This window comes from Hevea brasiliensis, chromosome 18 (genome assembly GCF_030052815.1).
Source record: "Hevea brasiliensis isolate MT/VB/25A 57/8 chromosome 18, ASM3005281v1, whole genome shotgun sequence".
Classification (NCBI taxonomy): Eukaryota; Viridiplantae; Streptophyta; class Magnoliopsida; order Malpighiales; family Euphorbiaceae; genus Hevea; species Hevea brasiliensis.
The window spans coordinates 33,065,547-33,092,045 of record NC_079510.1 but is presented as its reverse complement, the minus strand read 5'-3'; the positions used below and the strand labels follow the sequence as shown (position 1 = coordinate 33,092,045).

General features: G+C 32.0%; 1 protein-coding gene across 7 annotated transcripts; it reads right to left on the bottom strand.

Annotated features, from left to right (window-relative positions):
- Positions 1 to 3,995: 3,995 nt before the first annotated feature.
- LOC110664199 (paired amphipathic helix protein Sin3-like 2) lies at positions 3,996 to 25,449 on the bottom strand. Of its 7 annotated transcripts, none has more exons than XM_021823787.2 (24): positions 25,149 to 25,449; positions 24,977 to 25,052; positions 23,957 to 24,223; positions 23,687 to 23,867; positions 23,493 to 23,591; positions 23,182 to 23,355; positions 22,685 to 22,982; positions 21,228 to 21,364; positions 17,600 to 17,675; positions 17,456 to 17,485; positions 17,091 to 17,287; positions 16,846 to 17,000; positions 16,612 to 16,733; positions 16,241 to 16,495; positions 14,712 to 15,392; positions 14,502 to 14,590; positions 13,644 to 14,273; positions 13,405 to 13,505; positions 9,822 to 9,960; positions 9,584 to 9,736; positions 9,257 to 9,420; positions 5,646 to 5,757; positions 4,523 to 4,693; positions 3,996 to 4,432 (listed from the first exon to the last, which is right to left on the bottom strand). In XM_021823787.2, exons 2-23 carry the CDS (start codon positions 25,048 to 25,050, stop codon positions 4,556 to 4,558), a joined length of 4,272 nt encoding a protein of 1,423 aa, XP_021679479.2. In that variant the 5' UTR covers positions 25,051 to 25,052; positions 25,149 to 25,449; the 3' UTR covers positions 3,996 to 4,432; positions 4,523 to 4,555. The 7 variants fall into 7 exon arrangements, with proteins under 7 accessions (XP_021679479.2, XP_021679493.2, XP_021679470.2 ...); XM_021823801.2 differs by having other exon boundaries at positions 3,996 to 4,435; positions 13,644 to 14,264; XM_021823778.2 differs by having other exon boundaries at positions 3,996 to 4,435; positions 25,149 to 25,448.
- Positions 25,450 to 26,499: the final 1,050 nt, after the last annotated feature.

Below are 26,499 nucleotides of genomic sequence, written 5' to 3'. Positions count from 1 at the left end.
TGATTTCAAAAGTCAAGGTCTTCATCCAGAACTTCACATTAGTATACCTCACTTTTGGAATTACTATGCCCAAATTAAATAAAATCTCTTTCTTATATGAAATATCTCAACAATGCGTGAATTATTTTTTTTTCTTTTATTTTTAATTATTAAAAATAATTAAAAATACTATTTTAATGCTACATCAGAGAAAATTAACAAGTTAGATAAAATGCTGTGTTTGCTAATAGATCGTTACCATATGGTATTACTTTATCATAAAATAAATCTTAAACCTTGAAGTAAAAATGAGCGTAATCACGAGACATTTTTTTTTTAATTTTCACTTTTTTTATTCCAAATTGACACCTTTCTGCTCCACCTCAGAACCTTTTAATGAAGAGAAATACCACTTTATCATAAAATAAACTACAAATCATGAAGTGAAAAATGGGTAAAACCATATAATATTAATTAACACATTTTATTATTTTCTGGTTTGTATATTTAAAATTGATTTTAAAAATTTTTAGAGTTAAATAAGTAATTTAATAATAATTTCAAGCAAAATAATATAAATTATTTAAATAATATTATGTACATTGATTACATGTAAATATGTTTAATAAAAAAAATATTTAAGATATAACTCTTCAAAAGTTTAGGAATGTTTGAAATGGGAACAATTATGTAAAGTATATGTCTATTATTTAATCAATGTGAATTAAATTATAATAATTAAATTTTTATTAAAAAAAAATATTTCATTAAATGAAAATAAAATATAAATCAACATATTATATTTTTATATAAATAAAATTATTAAAAAAATAATACAATAAATTTTAAATAACACATTTAATCGCAAAGTTTTTAAATTTTGATAATCAATTGATAAATAAAATAATCATTTAAATCATAAAAATTAATATAATAATCACAATAATAATGATATTTAAGAAAAAAATAAAAAAATAATTAATTAATTACTATAAAAAAAAAGTTAAACACTCATTCTTCATAGGGAGTGACATGTGGCAGAATCATGAAAAGTTATATTAACTCCTACAAGGAATTGCTAGTGTTTTGTTTTGCACATAGATATTAATAATTTTAATATATACATAATATATAACTAATTTTTAATTTTAATACAAAAAAATAAAATAATATCTTAAATTTTTTGATAGCTACTCCTTATTTTATTTTTATTAATTGTATGTAACTTTTTATCTCAAAATTTTTTTAATGAATTTCGTAATATTTTAAATATAAAAATTTTTTTTAATAATAATAAAATTAAAATAAAAACACAAATTAAAAATATAAAATACTTTGAGATTTGTTAAATCATATCATCATTTTAAAATATAAAAATTTTCTTATTTCCTCTTAATATATTAAAAAATATTTAAATATTAGCTTTCTTATTATTTTTAATATTATTCTAAAAAAGTACTAATAATATGAAAATATAATGATGATAAAGAAAAGAAAAAAAGAAAAAAATATATATATTTGTATTATATAAAGTTTAGACACTATAACAAATGTTGAAATTAATAATAAAATATTTTTCGACATTAATTTTGTTACTATAAAATTAACAATTACTGTAATATGACAGTAATTATTATTCATTGTTGTTACCATTAATAAACTTCTGACATCAATAATTGTTATTGCCAATAAATTTTTTTTTTATAATTATAATTTTATTATAAAATATTAACAGTAACATGATAGTTATAATTTTTTTAACAGTAACATACATTAATTCTTATATATGACAGTAAATTTTATATTTTTAATAATATTATATGAATTCTGGTAATATTTATCTACATAATATATGTTAATATATATTTATAGTATTGAAGCTAAATGTTAAGTTAATTCGTTACCATTATATCTATAATTCTTGCTATCATTATAATTAGAATTTATATACTTTTATTGAGTAAATGCAATTAAAATAACAAAATAAATAAAATTACTTTTTTTTAATTTTCAAATAGATATTATTTATCATAATAAATATATGAATATAAATTATAAATACAAATATTGGTATTAATGATTTAAATTATGTACTTACAACTATTTAAATAATTATTAATTAGCATATTAATTTCTTTATTAATTAGCACATTATTCTTTTAATCGAAAGTGTCATGTAACAACATTAGAAAAAAAATTATTTTTCATAGAAAATGCTATATATCAACACTTTGAGAAACCATGCTCACTTTACATATATGCTAGAGAATTGTACATGGCTAATATTAATTTTAAAATATAAATAAATAATTTAATCTATATGCTCTTAATTTTAATATATGGAAATAAAATAGTGTTTTATATTTATTGTTAATTACTCTATATTTTATTTTTGTTACTTTTATAGAGAATAAGCCTTTATGACTCAATTTTCTTAATGAATATTTTAATAGTAAAAATAATACATATATGGCAATATAATAGAAATATTGATTAAAAATATGAAATAATTAAAGTTTGATTAAATTATATGATCATTTTTATCACTTTAAAATATCACTATTTTTTATATTCTCTTAATATATTAAAGAAATAAATATATTTAAATATTATCTTTATTTAGTAATACTAATAGTACTATAAAAAATAATTTTAATAATATAAAAAGCACAGACGTGCAAAAGGAAAAAAAATAAATTATACGTATGTGTTATATAAAATTACAGATATATAGAAAAATATATATTAATATATTATAACTTACCTAATAATAATGATTACTTATTATAGTATTATCTAAAATAAAGTGGATAATTATTAAATAGTTTACAACTTATATCTACATGATTGGAAAATTGATAATTAATTTAAATTAATTGCTTAATTAATTAATAAAGAATTGGGAAAATTTAATGAAATTAAATAAATTATACTTTATAATAAACTGTCACTGATCATATAAATATGTCATCTTTTCTTAAATGTCACATGACAATTTCTTAAAAAATTTAGCCTACATTAATAATTATGAACACAAACATTTAGATAATTTATTACTAAATGATTTTTATAATTGCAAGTCATTTTTACAATTTTTTGCAAGTCAATGATTATTAGATTAAAAAATTTTCTTTATAGTTTTTTTTAGTAAATAAGCAATTATTAAGATTTATATAAATACAAAACCATACATTATTTTTCTCAAGTTATTATTAATGAATATTCTAAATATTATATTTTAGATTAATTTTCATTTTATTTATATAAACACAAATAAAGCTTAATTAAATTCATTATTTTGTTTTTATTAATATTATTAGTAAATAATTACTATAATACTTATTTTATATTTTAATAAAAATATATATTAAGTAATTACATAAAGATATTTCCATTTAACATATAATTATTATAGCTCATATATTATTGTATTGATAAAAACATTTTACGTTTTACATTTTATAATTAAAATTAACTTTAATATATTAAATAAGCTTATATTGACGAATTCATGCTTAATTACATGATTTATTTTTTGCAAACTCCACCACCCCCACAACCCCCAGAAAAAAAGCAGCAGCAGCAGCAGGAGGAGAAGACATTAGAAGCATAGATTAGCCTTCACCAGCATTCGTGCTGAAAGGATATCTAACCAATTGCATTATGACAGATTATTCAGTGCATTCAGTGTGCATGTATCCTTGCTCGCTCGCATAAAAGTATAGTCCATCCTTAGTATAGAGGGCCCACTTTATGTGAATTAGAGAGCCCACTTTTATGTAAATGAGAGAGCACTGAATTTATGTGCTCTGGATTAAAACCTGACAAGAAGATCAAGCATTTGCCAAATTTCCTTGCACAGATAATTCTACAAGAAAATTTATCTAATTCCTCAATATGCACTCTTACAAGCTCTATCAACAAAAATCATCTGTATAACAAAATAAGCGAATTCTGCTGCTACCCAAGAAAAAAAAAAAAAGGGAAAGAAATGGAGAGAAAGTGCAAGTACAATATCTTCAAATCTACCAACAAAATTGCTGATGCTTAATGTACTGCAAAACAAAATGCCTAGGAAAGAAAACTGGGAGCTTTTCATAGATAACTTCTGTTATTTTCCCTGTCTCATCATTTTCTTATGCTTACAAATTCAAGTAGGTTCTACCGTGGGAACTTAATTAGGTGAAGTGTCCACAAACGGTAAGCGACACAAACTGTTAATGTGGGGGAAAAAAAAGGAAGAAAGATGAACTCCTACCTAGAAGACATGAACAATAAAATACATTTATATAAAAATTTCATCCGTCAACCCTATTTACACAACAATGGCTCAAACGCGTGCCCTTAAACCATTCATGAGTCATTCCCTTTCTTGAGTTGTCACTTCACAAATTAGTATAATACCAGAGGGAGTTATCTCAAGAAAGTCTATACCTTTGGGGCGTGCCAAGGACTTCTATACAGACAGAAAATGCAATTTTTAAAAGAATATTAAAAAAAAAAAAAAGGATTTACCAAATTCACAAAGCAAACTCATATCTACCTTGACTAGCAAAATGGAAATCAGGAATTATCATCATGATGATAAGAATCTGTGGAAGCGATGTACTCTTGCCTGAACCTGATCATGATACAAAGATTTGACCTGTGATGAATTCCTTCTTTTCTTTCTTAATCGATAAAAGAAATCCTCCGTGTCCAGAACATAGGAAATCTGTCACATAATACTTTGATATTCAGCCCTTGCACTTTTAAGTGGAGAAACAGATAAATATAAACATATATACACTATGGTCTTTGCTGTTTCAAAATTAGCACTTTGTCCCTATGCTGCCATCAGTGGAAAATACAAGATTCTGAGGACTATAATGTTTTGCAACATAATAATTCAAGGACTAAAGCGCAATTAAATTTTAAAACTTTTGGGACCAAAAGTGTAATCTAGTTTAAAATGTCAGGGACTGAAATGTAATGGACAATTCATAATTTTATAATTAAGGACTAAAGCATTGGATCATTAACAAATCTTAAGAAATAAATTGCTAGTTTTGAAATGCTATAGGACCGAAGTGCATATTATACAAAACCTCAAGTGGTTCTCTGTTCTTAACCCTACATAAATTCAAGGCAGCGTTCACAAATATAACCAGCACATACAGACTTCAAATAACTTATTATCCATAAAAGATAAAACATATGATTTCAAGCACACAACAGTAAGACGACCAGTTGACCAAGTGATCATATTAATCTGGTGAAAGATTAAGGTGAAAAATAATTTGACTTCATGCCAGAACTTGAAGCATGCCATATGTAATATAACAACAAGAGAATATAAAACATAAGATCCAGCAGTCTTCAATCACTTAACAACACTTACAACAGAAGAGCACATTGTACCATAGAAGAAGTGAGTGAAAAGTAGCAACTAGAATAAAATGGCTGTGAATGAGCATTCCTCAAACAATTCAATGAGGACCAAAATGATCAACATTCAAATGCAAGCAGCAATTGGTAATATATAACGCGTGAAACCAGCCCAAGAATAAAGTTCCAGAAGATATAATCAAAGGAAAAATGAAAAGCATCCATTGGTACACAAAAGCAAGACTTCCCCAAATGATTTTGAAGCAAATTATGATTTGTGATGAAAAAACCAAAGATACCTTATATGAATTACAGGCAATCTTACACTCCAAACCGTTGAATGCTTTAACGCCTTCCATGGCCATGCATAAAGCAGAAGGTTCATCTAGGCCTTTGTATTTCCGTTTGTTTCTGCAAATATCAATTTTGAAAGAAGATACTTATGCAATGGATGCAATTCAATATGACAACATCCTTATCTTAGCAATACATGCTTTCACAAATCACAATATGAATGACTTGCAGATAGCATTTCATATGGCTCACTGAACTGAACAAGGAGTGGAATGAGATCAGCAGGATGTCTTACGTGAACTCATCATATTTCACTCACAAAATCTCAACTGCTATCTGACAAATAGAGATCATTTTCCTCTCCTTGCCCCTCTTCTCTTTGGAGGTTGCTTTTAGGTGGGACATTGGATTGTAAGAAGCACACAGCAAAAATGCATTATGAAACAATTTCCCACAGAGAAAAGCTAACAGCATAGTTGTCAAATCGAGAATTGAATCTTCATTGTGCAAGATTCAATAAAAATTCTCAAAATCAACTAAAAATAATGTATGTTCTAAACGAGTAAAAGAAAAATCATGAAATATTTTGATAAATAGAGATTTATCATTTAGCTCATTAGAAGTATGCTTTATAATAAAACAATATATTCTTATTATGTTATATAGTTGGGAAATTTACAATTTGGTCCCTAGGTTTTAGTACTAATTACAACTTAGTCCAGCATTCCGAAAATTAAACCATTAGTCCCTCAGATTTAATGTTGTTAAAATTGGAAGTCCTTTCATTCACTTAACTTTTAGTCATAGTTAAAAAGATTAAGATACCCTCCACTCTCCTTCCCTTCCCCTCTCCTTGTTTAATCCCTATTTCCCCTTCCCTTGTTTCTCTCCCTTCCCAACTCTCTCTCACAGAATCTACAGAGCACTCATTTATCCCTATTTCTCTTTCCCCTCTCCTTGTTTAATCCCTATTTCTCTCTTTAGCTTTTAGTCATATTTCTTGCAGATTCGTTTTCAAAGAAGGCAGTTGATGCTCCGAATTCAATGCTCAAGTTGCCAAGCCGTTGCTTATTTGCTCAATTCTCCCTGAACCGTCTCTCAACCCCGAACCCTCTCTCTCTTCCTTCCCCATTATGTCTAAGCACCAACAACCCATTTCACCGCAACCCAACTAAACCATCGAGAACTGGTTTACCTATGAACAAGGACGCCAGGAGCTCCTCAGGCCTCATCTCCTAAGCATTGAACTGTTGGGTATTGTTCATTTTGCAAAATCATCCAAAGCTAATGGTTGATTGAAGCTAATACAGTAGAGGCAGTATTATCTACGTCAATGCAAGGGAGACAAAAATCCATCTTGGATTTCAAGATTTGTTAAGTATATTGGGTTCAAGAGTCCGTTGTGTTTGGAATGAGAGTGGCACAAGTGCTTGCACAGAGTGGTTGTCGGGCTGCAAAGGAGAGTAGCAGGGCTACATGGGTTGCAAGGGAAAGGGAAATGGCTCCATCTTAATCACCTGCTTGCAGATTGGTATAGGGTCCGTGTGTTTTCTCTATTCATTAATCATGTGAAGCTATGTTCTGCATTTTTTTTTTCTCTGGTTTTGTTTGTTTGATTGGTTTGAAAGATTAGATTTCGAGAAATTTATGGAAGATTTTGATTGGAAAAAAATCAGGTAAAGGATTTTGGCCAATTGGGTGTAATGTGATAATCCCAGGAATGAGTGTTAAGGTGAGATAGGGGTGCAGGATGAGTGTAACAGGGAATTTGTGTAGGAAAGTTGAGGGTCATCAAGTCTCTTTGCAATTCTTTCTTCACTCTCTGTGGATACTCTGAAGAAATCTTTGACAAGTTTGGTTTCTGGGTTGTTAAAATTTCTCCTGATTTTGTGTTTCATTGGAATGAATTGATGGGACTGTGGGAGGCTGTGAAGTATGCCAAGATGCCAAGGATTCACACGTTTATTGCCACTAGTGTGATCCATATGCAGTAATTTTTGCTTTGTTTTTTCCCAACTTGCTAGGATTGTAATTTTTTGCTGGGATTGACAATAAAATTTTGCTGGGATTTTTTTTTCCTGTTAATTTGCTGTGTTCTGGTTTGGCATTCTTTGGGCAGAAATGGGAGAGAGGAGAGCTTGAGATGGGGAAAGCGAAAAACGGAGAAACAGAGAAAAACGAGAGGGGGGAGAGAGAGAGAGGAAGAGATGGGACTGCATGGGAGGCTGTGAAGTACACCAAGAGGCTAAGGATTCACGCATTTATTGCCACGAGTGTGATTCACGTGCAACAATATTTGCTTTGTTTTTCTTAACTTACTAGGATTCTATTTTTCGCTTTTGTTTTTTCTTCCGGTTTATTTGCTGTGTTCTGGTTTGGCATTCTTTGGGCAGAAATGGAAAAGAGGAGAGATTGAGATGGGGAAAGCGAAAAACAGAGAGAGAGTGTGTGTGCAATTTAGTCATTTAAAATTTCTCCTTGGACCATTGAAATCAGTGAGACGAACAGCTAGATTGGACGGAAGGACCTCTAATTTTGATGGAAGCAAAATTGAGGGACTAAATCCTTAGCCACAAGGCTAAGGATTCATGCATTTATTGCCACAAGTGTGATTCATGTGCAGTGATATTTGCTTTGCTTTTCATTAACCTACTGGGATTGTATTTTTTGCTTCTTCTTTTTTTCGGTTAATTTGCTGTGTTCTGGTTTGGCATTCTTTGGGCAGAAATGGAAAAGAGGAGAGGTTGAGATGGGGAAAGCGAAACACAGAGAGAGAAAGAGAGTGTGTGTGTGTAATTTAGTCATTTAAAATTTCTCTTTGGACCATTGAAATCAGTGAGACTAACAGCTAGATTGGACGGAAGGCCTCTGATTTTGACGGAGGCAAAATTGAGGGACTAAATTGTTTAATTTTCAAAATGCAGGGACCAAATAGTGAGTAGTGACAAAACATAGGGACTAAATTATAAATTTCCCTATATAGTTTTATGTTATAAATTATGAACTCTTCAATTGTAGACAATGATTATTACTGTGCATGTGCTTGAACTCCCATTTAAATTTGATCAAATAATTAAATAATAAGAAAGGATAGCAAATTACATTAAAGGTCAGAATATATTAATATAAAATGTCATAATTTGACAACTATAATTAAGAAAATAAATTAAAAAAGAAAAACAAAGAGGTAGAGGGGAAAAAATGGCTGGTGTAAGAAAAATAACAAATGAAAGATTTTATGTTCACTTTTCATAGTAAAAATGAAATGAAATCTTAAATTTTGATGTTATAGAAAAAGAATTGACTGAACCAGGTGAAGAATCTGTTGATTCATATCAATTCACCCAATTCACTATTGCTTGTTTCAATTTAATCACAGTTTAGGTACACTTGTGATTTAACCCATAAATTCAAATCGCCAGGATTGGGATTCGAATCGAGAATCGTACGATTCAAATCAAGAATCATAAGATTCTAACAACAGTGGACAACACTAACAGTGAAGTTAAAACCACTTATTGTATGCACTAGTCCATTAGAAGAACCAAGACTTCTATTGCTATATGAGGAGAACAACTGAAAACTGAACTGTGAATATCTGAAGTATTGTCTCTACCTCAGCAGCGCAATACCATGTGGCTCCTTTTTGCTAGGAAAGATGGACAGAAAATCATTGTGCAAATATGCTGAAAAATTAGGATCCATGGCAACTGCCAACACCTCAGGCTTCTCAGTTACATTGTCCATGAGCTGGATGGACAAACGAGATGGAGAAGATGACTGCAAAAATGACCCAGAAAATTGTCAAGTACTAAATCAAATTGAATACTACAGGAAAAGCACCATATATATATATATATATATATATATATAGACAAAAGCATGTGCACGCGCGCGCACAGGGAAGCTTCTTTTTTTTTTTTTTTTTTGTAAAAGAACTTACAAATTCCAAGCGATAAATATTCTCCTCATGCAAAAAGAAACGTGCATTATCGTAATAAACTGAGTCAACTGACGTCCCAGCTTTACGGGAATTCTCATACTCATATAATTGAAGAAGTTTATTGTCCATATCATCAGTTGCAACAGTTTGAAGCTGAAAAAGAACTGCGAATCAGAATGATTGCACCAAAAACATTTGAAAAAAAAAAACGTAAAAGTAGAGATTGTAGTAGTTAAACCTGTTTGACCAATTTATATATTAACTTGTCCAGTGTGAATAACACATAAGATTGATTTCCAATAATAGCTCTGCATTCATCTTCAAACTTGGCATTATCAGCAGATCCATCAAGCAAATTGTACAGTGCACTCATAAATCTGCAAGGCACATAAAAAACAGCATAATTAATACAAACCAGTCATAAACAAGAATACCCAATTCAACTTAATACTTATAAATATGGCTGAAATGAGTCGAGCTACTTGGACCTTGTCTCAATACAAGCTGAAATGAACGTATATTTGGACTTGTTAGACTCATAAGCCAACTCATTTAGACATTCATCAATTAGCATAGGTAGAGCATAGTTACCTAGAATGTGGTACCCCTCTGAACATGGTACACCACCTAACTAGATATAGAATATGCAAAGGGTAGGCTTAGTTGGTACGCTAATTTAGTTCGCAGTATGTGAATTATACTTGTTCAGTATGTCATATGTGAGTTATACTTGCTCAATTCGATAGACTTGTTATTGCATAAATTTTTCATCTAATATGATAATTCAATTTATTTATTTATTTTCTTTTTTCATAATTTATATATTTTACATTATTTTTTTTGGAAAAATATATTTTATAATATTAATACTCCAAATAAGGCTCCTAAAAATATTTATGAGACTATTGAATATAAAGCTAATAAATTAGCCAATTAAAAATAATTTAAATTTTACTAAATTTGATTACTCTCCATTTCTCTCAACACACGCAATTCCCCCCAACTAAATCAGTAATCACACATATAATTACGGGTGAGCATTAAGTTCAAATCGAACCAAACCGAACCATTAAAACAAAATTAACCGAAATCTTTATTTTTGCAAACGGAATCAAATTGAATTAACCAAAATCTTTATTTTTGTAAACCGAACCAAACCAAATAACTAAGGAAACTGAACTGAACCAAACCACACTAACTCGGTTCCGTTCGGTTCAATTCAATCGGTTTGTTACCTAATAAGCATTAAATTAATTTCCATTGTTATCCTTTCAACATACACTAACAAGCATGTCGAGTAACCAATCTTAATTGAGAAATTTAACTGTCTGCAAACAAATTCAATCAAGAATTCCTCAAGTTTAATCTTTCCATTTAGCTGCCTTGCCACAAATCCAAATCAAACGAATGGTTCATTAATAACTTCAATGGCACTTTATATATTGCCTGATCAGTTAGCAGAAAAAAGAAAAAACAAATGCAATCTTGTTTCCGAATGTGGCATAAATGCAAGCACTTTGTGCAAAAAAGGATGATTCATTAGGTAAAAAGCGGAATGGGAAATGCATGGTTGATTTTCTTTGACATTCAACAAATCAAACGATAGTATAACTGAACCGTAAAAAAGCAATCTCAAACCATGTATTATCGAGTCTATAAAGGATGATTCATTGAGGGAAAAAACAAACAAATTGATTTATTAATTTTTCAGATTATAGATTCCCTATTGTTTTAAAATTAGTATCAAATCACAAACCCAACAGTAGCAGAACACTCAACGAAGAGTCGAATAGCCCAAAATTGAGGGAATCAAAGTCATTGGCGCAAACAGACCGCCACCACCACAGACGGCATCAATGGCTTAGCAGCGACAGAGATTTGTGGGAACTGGGAAGAGTAGTGACAGAGACTGCTCTACTTGAAACAAGACGCAATGGCGATTGGAGAAATGGAGAAGAGCAGCGACACAATGGAGTGAGGGCTGTGAGGCTAGAGTGATAGAGGATTTCGCTTGGGGTGGGATTCATGGAACTGGGAAATGGGAAGGGAATGAGAACTATGAAGAAAGGGAAATGATAGCAGAGATACTGAGAGAGAGAGCGACGGGTTACACTGGGCAGCATATAGAGGTGAGCATTCGGTTCAAAACCAACTGAATCGAACTGAATCAAATTAAATCATGAAAACCAAATTACAAATTTTAGAAACCGAATCGAACCGAAATGGATGAAAAACCGAATTGAATCGAACTGAACCGCTCTATTTCGGTTTAAACCGATCGGTTTTTATTTTTGATTAATTTTTTAATTTAAACTTAATTTTTAAGTTATTTGGTCTGATTTTGACCTTGATTTGAACCTAATAACTATTAATCAATAAAATTAAACAATTTATATATATATATATATATATATATATATATATAAAATTACATATAATTCATAAATTCCCCATAAAAATAAATCAAATCAAAAATCAATAAAATTATTCGGTTCGGTTTAACCGATTTTTTTTTCTCTTCAAAATCGAACCGAACTGAAATAACTGAAATTTTTATAATACAAAACCGAACTGAACCGAATTACCGAATTAAGGCGGTTCAATTCGATTTATTCAGTTTGAACCGAATAATGCTCAACCTAAGCAGCATATGGTAGGAATGGGATTAGGTTTTTAGTTTTAACTTTTAAGGTGAATGTTATTCGGTTAGGTTTGATTTTCCAAAATATTTTATCTTCAAAACCAAACCAAACCAAACAAACCAAAATTTTCAAAAATTAAAACCAAACAGAATTTCCAAATTGAGTCAGTTCAGTCAGTTAATTCAGTCTGAACCAAATAATGCTCACCCCTACGTATAATCCAACACAACTAAATCAGAGACCACTCCTACTATGCCACTTCTTCCTCTTCTCTTTGGCAGGACTACAGTCTTCTCTTTGGTTCATCTACCTCTTTTCTTATCTAGCTGCCATGGAAAGGCACATGTAAAAACAAATTGAAATTACCAACAGCAACGCCTACTTCAGCAAACCAGGACATGTCCCAAGCACTTTGGAACACCAGCATACCGCATTATGGAACTGGCATCCTGGTTCATAGTTCGTCTTGGTTGTTTTGTGTGTGTGGGTTGGGGGGGTTGCGGCGGACAAATTATGTTAACTATTTTTTTGGTTTTCCAATTTATATTTGTTATTTATGATACAATAACAACTTAACAAGATTTAGTGTATATATGCACATGTGCACAAAAAGTCGATAATTTGGAAACACCAATTGTCACCCATATTTTATTTCAAGGTATTGTATAGCCAGTCATACAACTGTATAATTTACAAGTCAACTCAATTCTAAAAAGGAAAAATTGAGTACACATAATAACAAATTTAAAAGTTCATTATTGATTAATCCATGAATAAGAAGATACAACTTAGGCTTAAAAGATCGGTCTATATATCATGGGCAACAGCATGGATCCTGAGTTCATCACTGACAAATGTTTCATTTGATTGATTAGGAAAATCTAAGGCTTATCAACAAACTATAGGTTGAGATATTTTGTGTCTGTGCATGTCTTGTTACCTGTATCATGCCTTTAGAATATGATGTGCCATTTTGAATGAGTTCTTTTTTAACAAAAAAAAGTACGATATTTTAATGTTCAAGCTTGAGTTCATTAACTTTCAGTGAGCCAATCTTGAACTGGAATATCTAAGCACAAATTGAGCTTAAGATCATTATAAATTTGACAAGCTAAGCCGGAGCTCAGCAAAGATTAGCTCAGCTCATTTGGAGCCAAAGTTACAAGAAGAATATAATACCTGGCATAGGGATTTGAAGAACTGGCATCTTTAGAAGTTCTCCATTTCATTTCAGCACAAGTTGAATTAGTTTTTGCTGATAATATTCTTTCATAGAGGGTCTGACATTCAAATAGAGAACGATATATCAAGCACAGTTAAAAGCAACCAAAAACAGAAATTCTAAAACAAAACGGCACTTTTTAATTTGTTTAATTTTTTAAGAAATATGGACAAATGAGTCGAGTTCTGTTCCATACCTGGTGAAGCCTAAAAAGCACATAGAAATCATCATTTCCATAGAATTTCCGAGATTCCTTCCTTTCCCCATCAACTAAACTTGCTGGAACATGCTTCACAAGAGGCTTCACAGACAAAAGAAAACGTTCTGGTAATGGCACATCTCCCGCAAACTGTGCATCAGCCAACCCCTCAGCCTCACCTTCACTTTCAGCCTTCCCGTCAACATTATCATGTTCTACATCTTCATCCTCTTCATGCTCTTCACGGGAGCATTCATCACCTGCCGACTCACTGCCAGATGCATCATCAGCAGCCTCAGAAGCATTATCACTATCCTCATCATCAGCATCTGCATCAACATCATTTTCAGCTCCAGCATCCTGACAGCGTAACTCTTTCCCATTTCCAGATTCATTTTGCCTGCTTTCACTGCTATGCTTTCCCTTAGGCAATGCCTGCAAGCCATTATCCCCATAGACAGCAAAATTGTCCTCCTCAAAATCACAATTGGGAGATAACTCACCCTCCTCCTTTTCTGTTTTGGAGGGTCCAGTGGATTCTTCATGATATCTACTGCATTTAGTGCTATCCATCAATCCTCCATTAGCTGGTAAAACAGATTTTGCACCAATCCCATCCTGAAGCACCTAAGAAAGGTATTTTTATGGAGAACAAATTAATAATTAAAAGGGAAAAAATAATGCAAAAAGGAAAATAAAATTTCTGCCGCTAGAAAAGAGAATTTTTCACTTAAATAAACAAAAACCCAAAAATAAAGAGGAAGGGACAATTGGGAAAGAAAACATGAAGCACAACCAACTAGACATCAACTTTAGCAAAGCAAAATTTACCCCAAAGAAACACTAAATTCATACCTCTGATGAAGGTCCAATATCAATGCTATCTTGGAATTTATGATCCTCAAGAGCACCACTGCCAGGCATGGACTGTGTCGAACCAGATCCTTCAAATTCCAATTACAGCAATAATCAGAAGATATCACACAGATAACTAACTCAATATCAACCAAATAACAAGAATCATGGAAGGGGTATATATTATCATTGAGCTGATCCAAAACACACCTGCCATCCCACTGATGTTTGTTCTCCCATGACTTTGTTGAGCTCCCACCACAAGTGATATTTTTGAATCAGCTACACCCTGAACAGAGGCAACTTGTGTGTTGAATCCAGACATTCTGTTGGTCACATCCACATCTGTGTGCGCCTTTTCTACCCTAAACATATTACATGTCTGATCATCTTTACTAACACGATCTAATTCGAGTAAACTATCTTTAGCCAAATTATCTCCATTTGCCAAACTTGGCCTGCAAGAGTTTGCTAGTTCCGGTGAAGTGTTTTCCTCTCCATTACTAGTTGATTTTGGCTGCTTAGAATTCAATGTGGTAGGACCACCACCATTTTCTACCATGCTTGATGTAGGGCAATTCGTAGCTTGATGCCCAACTTTTTTGTCATCTTCAGAACTTTCCAGACCATTAGAACGCTGAACAATGCCAAGCATTGGCTCCATGAATGTAGTCCAGAGCCTCATAACTTTACTCAATTGATCTTTGGTTGAGCAAACCTCTTCACATGAGTATTCAACAAGTTTAAACAAGTCTTCATGAATGCTCATATCAGAGTATTCATACTCCAAATGTGGAACCACAGGTTTTCGATTTCCAGCAGCAAAAGCTAACAGAACATCATCCTCTTTCTGTTGCTTTTCTTTCAATTCCTTGATCTCAGAGACCAACGCTGTATTTTAAGTTCAGGACCATTGATCATTATGAGTGCCAAAGACAATAATATAGAAGAAGATATAAAATACAAATACAACCAATGATATATTGAAATGCAAACTACATTCTTTTTCCTTTGGGACAAGAAACACTTTCCATGTGCTATCTCACACAAGCTTTCATTTAGGTCAAAAGTCCAAGATTCAACAAGTTCCCTTTCATTATTTCCAAGTTTTTGAACATCTTTTAGCACAAGCAGCAATGACTAAGGATGATACAACACACTCTGTAAGTTCTTGGCACGAAACAGAAAAGAGATTCAGCAGAACTATCTATAGGACTAATCAAATGAAATATCAACCAGATTCAGAAATGCTTGCCACTCTCTTATCCCAAAAATGACATTGTAGCCAAATCATCCTTTAGTAGTCAATAATTCAATCCAACATTTTACATGAATAATATGCACACAAGCATTCCATAGATATAGCCCTAAACCAAGCAGAATAGATGAAAAGGATTGAAATGATAATACGCCCTCAAGCTTCTGTACTTGTAGCTCTCAACCAAGTGGAATAAAGGAAAAAGATTAAAATTCTGAATTGGTATTAATTCTTAGTTAAACTTAATTGATAATATGGGCCCAGACAATGAGAACAAAAAAGATTGATTTGGGTAGTTGACAAAAATTATGTGATTTGCTGCATAGTTTTCCCTTAGAAATGATTATATTATCTTCTTCAAGTTTATTTTTCACCACTGGTAACAGACCTAAGCCATGTAATGAAGTGGTCATGACGGCTACAAAAGATGTAAGCCTAACATACACAATTTATTGTATTTTATTATTAAAATTGAACTTACATCTTGTGCTCAAGTTCTTTGAATCTTGTTGCTTGAAATAAAAGCTGCGGTGATCCAGTGATTTGTAATGGTTTTTTGCATAAATTTCAGCCCAGACCTTGTTAAAATCTGCTCGACACCTGGTCCACTCTTCTTGTTTCTGTTTTAAGCGAGTTAATATAACAGGTAGTGCAAGAGATGGGTTTTTACGCAATATGTCCATGACATCAAGACCATGGTCACCATATAAACGCTCGATGCACCTTAAATTTAGAGCTGCAATAGTAAAGAAGAAGAAAAACCACACAGTAATTAAAAGAAAATATACAAATTCATATAAATGAAGTTAAACAATAGTTAATGTTGAATCCATATTGCTACTTAAAACTAACCAGTAAAATGGTCTTCGATATGGATTGGAGTGTCTATTTTATTTTCATTGATGCTGTTCAACAACTCCTCTGCACGTATAGCTGTGGAGGTCACAGACTCCAACAACATGTCCAGCTCAAATCTGGTATGCAAAAGTTAAAATTCCAAAAATTACTTTTCTTGGAGGTACAGAAAATTCACCAAAAAAATTCGGGACAATAAGCAGGATTGCCATACACAAGTAAGCAATTTACCTATCATCTTCACATCTGAACAAACTTTCTTCATATTGATTTCTGCGCATATGTTTAAAAGAATAATCCTCACTTCCTGAGGTCACAGAGACCCAGTGATCATTCAATACTTGGGCACCAAGCTCTGATCTCTGGCTTGCTGAAGGTATGGGATACTGCAAAGGGACAAGTACCATGTAAAACATCAGCATAGAACCGGTTGAAAGAATCAATAAGAAAATAAAAACACATTCAAGATTTCATACATCATCTGGCAGAAGCCGGTAGCTGGGAGTACAACGTTGACAGTTAGAAAGGTCAAGCTCTTGAATGGATTTTGCCATATACTTCTCCCTGTTTCTTTCCTTATCTTTAGTTCCATCCAATTCACGCTTCTGCTCTTTATCTTTGTCCTCCAATTTCAATGGTCTGGATATATGTCCATCACTACCCGGTGATTCTGCTATCAATACAACAGAACAGTTACGTTTTGCAAAATATTGGCAGAAATAAAAGTACTGAGATGTCATAGCAACATCTCATAAAAACCAGAAAAATCTAACATCCTCATGAAATGATAAGCCAACAGTTTTGTGATAAAGCATACAGCAAAAAAATAAATAATACATACTTTTACTCATAACACCAGCAAGGAACCCATCTGCAAGAATGATATTAACAGAAACAACATTAAGAATAAGGAAACTAAAACAAAATCAACATTAATCAAAACCAAAAGCAAACTGCTTCACTAACAGTATTTTTCAACAGTTACCAATATTCTCACATCGCTCAAAGAAATCATTGAACTCCTCCATAAGATCAGGATACTTTCCAAGTAAATCAGCCACCTGAAATGCATAGATTGTATAAGTACCAAAAAGCTTTAAAAAAGTGAACCTAAATTTGACAACCTGATGAAGTAACGAACCACAGAACACAAATTTAACAGAAAGAAAACAGAACAAGAAATGGCAGCAGGAAGAAAAAGAGAATATTATTCAAAACCCAAAAGGGATCAGGTGGTTACAAGATAAGACTATCTCAACACACACCAGCAATATACTCACTGCCCCCAAGCTACTCAAGCTGGGAGAAAATACAACTCAATTCTTCACACCTCTCTTCCCTCCCTCATCTATCTATTTATATTTTTCTTTTCAGCTGCTACAAATGTCCTTCCGAGAGTCACTGACAGATTGAAGCACAGCTGGCCTTCTTTGCTCTTCTAGAATACTCCATATCCCTATCACAACCATAGCCAACTTGCTTTGGATCATAATTACTTTATCAGACCAAAAATTGTATTGAAGACCAATTCAAGTAGTATCTTAATTCAATGCCGACTTATGGATTGAGTTATAACTGTTTAAGATTTAGAATGAACCCAGGTCAAACTTATTGAAAATTATCAGATGGTAGAATAAAAAAATGGCTTTAAGTAGTCTACATTACTAGCCTAGGCCCAGGACCACTGTCTTCAACCCATCAGCACCCACACCACCACCTACAGTCCAACACTATGCCAGAATAACTAACAAAAGAGTAAATCCTACAAGGGCACACTTAACTCTGTGGCTAGAAGCAAGGACAGAAAACAAATTATTCAAGGCATATTCAGTCACATTTTAGTTTTTGGTTTGTCATCTAAAAAAAATGTTCAGCTAACTTGATGTACATGCACTTTCATTTTTTTTTTTTTACAATTTCTGCAAAAGCATTTTAAAATAAGAAACAAGAAAATAGGAAACCATAAAACATGGTTTCCTTCTTTTTCGTTTATAACCTACTTTTCCCAGAAAAGAGGAATAACCGCTTTATTTCTCTGTTTCAAAATTGTTTCACAGTAAATCCTTTCAATCTCACCACTGCACCTTTCACTCTCTTCCCCATGGTTTGCATCTTCAACTTGCCCTCTCACCCACCATCGCTTGCCTCCCTTTCTCTCTCACTCAATATCTAAGAAATAGTTACCTTCATCATTGTTCTTCACTAAATCTGCACCAAGTCTCACAATCAAATTGTATAAACCGGCCAGCAGTTCCTTCATTAATTGCAGAACAGCTTTAGGTGAGTATGGTGCAAGTATTATTGCCTTTAGATTTGGATGAGTTTTTTGTTTAGAAGATCAATGACATGCCAATAATAATTTGTAATGATTGTCCACAGGTGTTGATTGGGAGATGGTGGTGTTCAGAATATGGAAGCCATGGACTCATGAAGGAAGAAGATCGTCAATAGTGCCTTGGTGGCGGAAATAAGAAAAAAGAACACAGTTTTTGGTTTGATTAGATAAAAGTAGATATGAAAGAGAATAAAAAAAAATATTTTATTCAAAACCAGAAACCAAGATTAAAAACAGTTTTATGTTTTAAGGGTGGAAAAAAAAAAAGAGAAGAAAAATCATAATGGTGCTGAACACACCCTTATATTTATATTTCAGGGATTTAATCATGTGAAAATAGTTCCAAATGATAGGCAGCATCCAGTTACAAGGAGTCAAAAAGACCAGCATTGAGGTTTGAATGATCAAGAATAAAACAAGCAGTTCACTTGAAAGCCTTTAGTGTTAAAAAAGGCCCACCAAAGGGTATTCCAAAAAGGGGGAGAAAAGAGTGAAAAAAAAAAAAAAAAAAAAGGGAGAGACTCAAGCTTTTAACATGTTGCTAAGTTAAAATTTGTGGCAAGCATAACAAAAGTATGTTTTTGCCAGGACTTCACACACCTTCAAGCCAAAAAATAAAAATAAATCCAGGAAAAAAAAAAAAAGAAGCACCACTTAGACTAGAAAATAATTTTATACTTTGCATTGCAAATACTGTTTAAACTTCTGCCCATTCAGTTCATTCCAATAAATAACAACAGTGTTACAGTTTCTTCTGGTTGGCATTGCTATACAAGACAAGGAAAGCAGTGAGTTAAACAAAATTGTCCATAATGTCAGAATACATGGCTATAAAATATTGGAATTACTTTTATGACAGTTAAAATTAAAAGTTACCAAAGAGAAAGAAAGCTGAAGTTGCCATCATCAATGAACCCTCAGAGCACAACTATGGAAGCTACCAAATAAAAATGCCAACAAAATAAAATCCTTACTTAAAACAAATTCAGCTTTAAACCCACTTAATTGACCCAACATTTCAAGCCAAGTTTTATTTGTAATGATCTGGGAGGAGTTTGATTAGCCCGCCCCAATTTGAAAAGCCAGAATGATTTCACATGCACATATGCGTATGCATGTACAAACTGCCAAACTATTTTCCCACGATATCATTTAGACCCTAAGAGTGATGCGCTTTCTCGTCCTTCCTCCAATTATTAATATGTGATTTCAGATATTTTTGAGATTTTCGAAATGGAATTCAAGTTGGCATTTTCCAATTCACTTGTGAATGCCAAGAAGTATTTGGATAATATTGACAATGGTTGGATTACTTTCAAGTAAATCAGAGTTACATATCTTTCATTGGTGTTATATTTCTCCAAGATCATTTAAGATACACTTCCTTTTCTAAATTTGCATGCATATCCAATGGATTGAGTTGTGCAAGAAAACAGATGGGTATAGTGTATTTTTTTTTTTTATAGTGTACTACCACAAGCTAGTGAAATGAAGCTAATGAAAATATCAATGAGACTAACCCAAACTCTGTTGAAAGCTCATACAAACAAGTGACCAAGTTTGGATGAGTAATTAAAATTACAAAAGAAAAAGGACATTTGTTTTGGAGATCAAGCAGAATTTGATCACAACTTAGCTTAGTTCACCTCACACCTATTACTCACCCAGAAGGATTATAATATTTCAGCAGCAGTTAAAAGTATAAAGAGCAAAGAGTTTTTGGGTACTAATCACAATTTTCAAACTGGTCTGCAAGACTAGTTGTAGAAAACTCATTCTTAGCAATTCCTCAGTGGCCTTTTAAAAATCTACAGGCCAGACTTCTAAACTTCAAGTACTTAATTCGAAATCAAAATCAGAAATATAACCTAATAAATCAGAATTCAGCCATTATAAGCAAATAACTTATGTGCTACCAGAACAATATAAAGACAACATATGAAGTGCATGTGGACAAAGATGACAAATATTGTAACTTAGAGTATTTAGTGGTTAGTGCTACCTGTGTGAATTAGTTCAGATAGAGATTATTCAAAGATACAATGAGTGAAAATTTCAGGCTTATTATGGTAAACAATAGAATAGATGCTTTCTTATATTGTCAATTTCAAGCAAAAAATTACAAATAAATTGTGACTCCAAACTTTTAACATCATATGTGAAAAGATAATTGTGAAAAGACCATACAAAAAGATAATGTGCATAGTATGGTTTCTACAAAAATAAATTAACTTGCAGACTTCAGACTGAAAACTTATTGAGATAGTTTAACACGTACCAGATTTTGTAAATCATTCTTTTTTATTATACCATTGCTGTAAATATTAAGGCACTTTAAAAATGCTTGGTAATCATCTGAACTGCCTAACTTCTCCTTGACTTTCTCACAGAATATGAATCCTTGGTTGTACATACCTGGCGTTAGAATTAGCAACCACAGAGTCAAAAATTGACAGGTTGGAAAACACGATGCCATGTCAAGGACACTTCAATGATAAGAGACACAAAAGCTAAATATTTCAAAACAATACTGGCACAGCAACATACTGGCAATCATTGTAACAAAGCCAAGCAAAAATCAGGACCTCTTATTCTTGGCGTTGCAATGGGCAGTCTCAGGGGAACAAATGTTAGGCTTTCATAGCATTCAATATATACACACATAGCATTCAAAATATATGAAAAGCAAACTTCAAATGGGAATAAGTACATCAAACCAGAACTTGTCACTTCACAGAAGATGTACCAGATTCCCTATGCTAAATCACTGATCACAAAATCATAAAACATGCTGAATTGGGTTTCACTCCAATGAAGCAAAATCACATATCCTAATTGAATTTAGCACCCTCAGGTCACAGTACATTAAAAATATGGAGGAGTAAATCTAACAGCATTAAAATCTCAAATAACAAAATGCAGCCAATTCCTTTCACAATTTCTGCATATGTATTTGCTCATTGAAGGGTGACAAGTGCATGCATTTTTCCACATTAGTTTCATTTATAAAATGCAGGGAAGGAAGGACCAGGGATATTTCCTGGCATTCAACCACAATAATCGCATCCACAAAGACCTTTTAAAGAAACATAATAAAATATAAGGTAAATTATACGTTTAAAACAAGGTTTACTCATATTTATGAGTCAAGTACATTTACTAAATTTACAACCCACCCCAAATCTTACTTTACTAATAATAGTTAAACCAAATGCATGTAAATATATATATATATATATATATATATATATATATATATATATATATATATATATATATTACAGTTATCAAATGCCCTTAGAAAGTATTGGATATAAAATTATATCATAATTATTCATTTTTCTTTTTAATTAAAAAGATACAGCTATTTAAAAAAAAATTAAAAATTTATGAGTTTTTAGTGGCTATTTAGTTAATACTAATGTTTTACTATTGGATAGCACGCGACATATTATTTGGATGCCAGATAACATATATATATTGGATTGTAATTTTTTGGGGGAAAAAAAAACCTTTGAATCGACAATTAAGGGAAAACCTCAATGATTAAAATGTAATTTACCTTAACAAATATTAAGAATTAACAATATGCAGTAAATGACAACTGTTTTCTGCACCTGAACACCTAAACTTACAGAACCATACTACAAGCAACATATAAAAGATACATAAACCAAATATTTTGGGAAAAAAGATAAATAAAAAAAATATTTAGAAAAAGCAAGAGTGACTTACTCTTTAAATTATCTTTGTCATCATAAGAAGAAATGTTCGAGTTCATTCCAAAACCTTCAACCTTCCGGGCAGATTTCTTTTTATCGGGAAAACAATGCAAGCTGAAGTCCCTATTGCTATCGTGCTCAGGCTCCCTATCATCTTGTTCACGATTTCTCCTATCTCTATTTTCCTTCTCAACACGCTTTCTCTGTTCTTTTTGCACTTTCATCATTGCTTTATCATCATCCAGCTCAGGTCGATCAACACTAAGATCGCGATCTGCATTAGAAGTAACAATCCTATCCCGCCGACGTTGCTAAAAAAGATTCATTTGCTCACAATTAAGAATCCATTTAGCACAGATGAAATAACTTATTTTACATAAAGTTAAATAAATAATTTCACCCTTATAGAATATATGATATATCCAGTTAAGTAATGCTAGTACCCATGCCCAATCTTCAGAAAAATTGGAAAAGAGAAAAAGAAAAAAGGCATGAAATAATTGCAATCACCTTGTCCATATGCATTTGCCGCAAGGTGGGTGTAGTAGAGTTCCGCTCATTGTAACGCTGAATGGAACTTCGGCCATATGGAGCATTTTGAATCATAGGCGTCACTGAAGCATCTGGTAAAAATCTAGTGAACTCATCAAGCAAATCTTGGTGTTCCTCAAAAAGACTAGAAACCTGAAAAATGATTAAATAAAAACAAAAGATACTAAGATATTCGTTCAGAGAATAAAAAATTACAACACAAAATTTGCTCATAAATGAAGACCAACATAAATAGTCAAAAGCGACAACAAGAAGTTATATATATTTACCTCACTGTAGACCTCATCTATGTCCTTGTGTTCCTTCCGATACATATTCAAAATGTCTAGGAATGATTTATAAACATGTTCATCATTTTGGAAACGTTTCTGTAAGTACAAAATCCATCCAACAAATTTCATAAGTCAAGAAAAATATCTACATTTCTGAACGAAACAATGAAACAAATTTATTATTTTTTCACCTTTATTTTGTTTACAAAATTGATAGCTTCTTCAAATTCAACTGTTTTCTTTGGTGGAGCCTCATCCTCATCGAGGGTTATCTCATATCCCTTGGGTAAGAAAGTGTTAAATCCAAAGATTAAGTTGTTATGACCCTTGAACAACTCTTTCACTCTTGCAATGACACCAGCAGTGTCAGTTCTGTGAGAAACAATACAGCAGCATAAATTTATTAGTAGCCAAAAGTAACACTCATCGTTAAGAAAACTTAATAGGTTTGGAAAGCAGACCTTTGAGCCTTGAAATCTTTCATAACCTCAAGGAACATGTCATATTTTTCCCTCTGGTCTTGAAACATGTCCTTCACTTCCTTGAGATATGTTAAGGCATCATTGGTAGTTAATTTCTGTGAAGTACCAACACCACCTACTCCACCACCTCCTCCTCCACCTCCTCCACCACCTCCTCCTCCACCAACTCCTCCTCCTCCTCCTCCTCCTCCTCCTCCTCCACCTCCAACACCACCACCACTTCCCGGAATTTGTGATTGCCCATAGCTTCACAGCCAGAATAAAAAGAAAAACCGTTAAGATACGCAACAATCATTCAAAAGACCAAACATGTAACATGATTAACTATAGATGCAACTAAATGGTTATAACAATTTCTTCTCCAAAAAAAAACAAAAAAAGAGAAAAAGCAAACCAATTACTTTAATTGTATAAAGGTATGGTAATTTTTACCTAAAAAACAGTATCAAAAACAAAATATATATTAAAAACAAAGTCGACACTTCATTTTCTTGCTATATAATTTACCCCAAAATTCTGAAAGATTTAATAGTGCAAGGTCACTTGGCTTCAGATTTAAACCAAAATACGAACTCCCCAGAGAAGCCTTCATATAGATTCCACCACCCCCCCCCCCCCCCCCCCAAAAAAAAAAAAAAAAAAAAAAACCTATTAGAAAACCTAACTAAAGCACAAATCATACATGCAATAACAAAGGGCCACATGATCCCCAAATAATTATTTAGCTCAAGTCAGTCAAAAAACAATACCAAAAAAAACCCAATAAAAATTTCATGACCAAAAACCAGAAAAGAAATAGCATTAGGTATGAAAGACACAGAAAATAACTAACAGCACCACCGTGATCAATTGCATTCACACATTATGAATCAAGACCAAGCCAAGATAAGAAACAAATATTTCACACAAAAGCCCACTCAATCAACATAATCAACCATTTCGAATAGTACCTACAAAATAAGAAACTGTAAAGAAGATAAACGGGATTAAGAAACTCACGATTCTCCACGGGAGGAGGGAAAAGGCCGTTTAAATTGCGAGCCTACATAAACATCGTCTCTTATTCTCTTCATACCTGCAAAAACCACCAATAATTATAAAATAAAAGAAGAAAAGAAAAACAGAAGAAAACAAATAAAACCCATTTCATATAAGTAAAAAAGAAACTGACTTTCCCCTTCTCCTTGGTCTTTCAGAAAGAGTGAGCCAGATCTCAGAAGAGAAGCAGTAACTAGGCTACAATTGATCGCATATATTTGCAAAAAATAAAAAGATAAAAAAAAAAAGGAAGAAAGAAAGGAAAGAAAGAAGGAATAGTTTCTCTATGAGCCTTTGAATTAGAATTTAACGTTGAAAAAGAGAATTTATAAGAAGAGAAAGAATTGAAAGAGAGAAATTTCAGAGGAAAGGAAGTTATATGTGAAAAGCGAACCAAATACAAATCCTAGTTCGATTTGGAAAATTGGTGCAAAAGAATGATGGCTTGTGTTTGGGGTTTTGCATCGGATCGCTTCTAAATTTTGAAACGGCCCGCTATCATGGATTCGGGTTGATCCGGGTTCATGGGCTCGGTTTCAATTTCCAGCCCATGGTTAACTTGCAAAACCAACACACTTAAAAACACGATGTCGTTTTTGTGTGGTTAATGAAATTTTCATCCTTATCCACGACTTGTATTTTTCTTTCCGTGATTTTTATTTTTCCTTTTAAACTAATTTTTTTATTCATTTTGAGTTTTTTTTTTTTTTCCGCATTCAAAAAATATCTGTTGTTTCAATTATCTGGACCTATTAAATATTAAAAAGATGATTTTTTTCACACTTAAAAAATCCCTAATTATTTTAATAATTATTTAAATTTATTATAAAAATATTAATATTATCGTAATAATTTTTTTTCTATAAAAAGAAAAATTTATCTTTCATAAAAAAATATTAAAATTATGTTTATATTTACATAAATTTTTTAATTTAAAAATATATTATAGTATATTAGAGTAATTTTTATAAAATAAAATTAAAATATAGAATTCTTTAATAACAAAGGGATAAGGTAAAATATATAACAAAATTAAAAAATAAGATACAAAAATTACCCCAAAAAAGAAAACCTTGGACTGGTGGACGTAAGGTATTGGGTGGGTAGCCCAGTTACAAGCACAGCGAAAGGCTAAAGCATTCTGTCTTTCAAGGTCTCCTTCTGTCTTGGGCTTGGCTTCACAAACCATATTAATAAATGGGTGCTGCATCTCTTTCTTCAACTTTTACCATGAAGCATACTTTTCTCTAGCATGCTTCTTGTTTATTGACTCTGGATTCTTTCATCTATTTTTTTTTATAATTTTTCAAAAATTAATGGTTTAATTCTTGTATGTTGACTCATCAAATTAAAAAGAATACATACTATTTCAAATATGGATGAAAGAACTTTTAGTTTGACATAGTCAAAATATATCAACTAAACTATTGAATTTTGAAAACCGTAGATATATATTTAATTTTAATATAACCCAAGATCAAAAA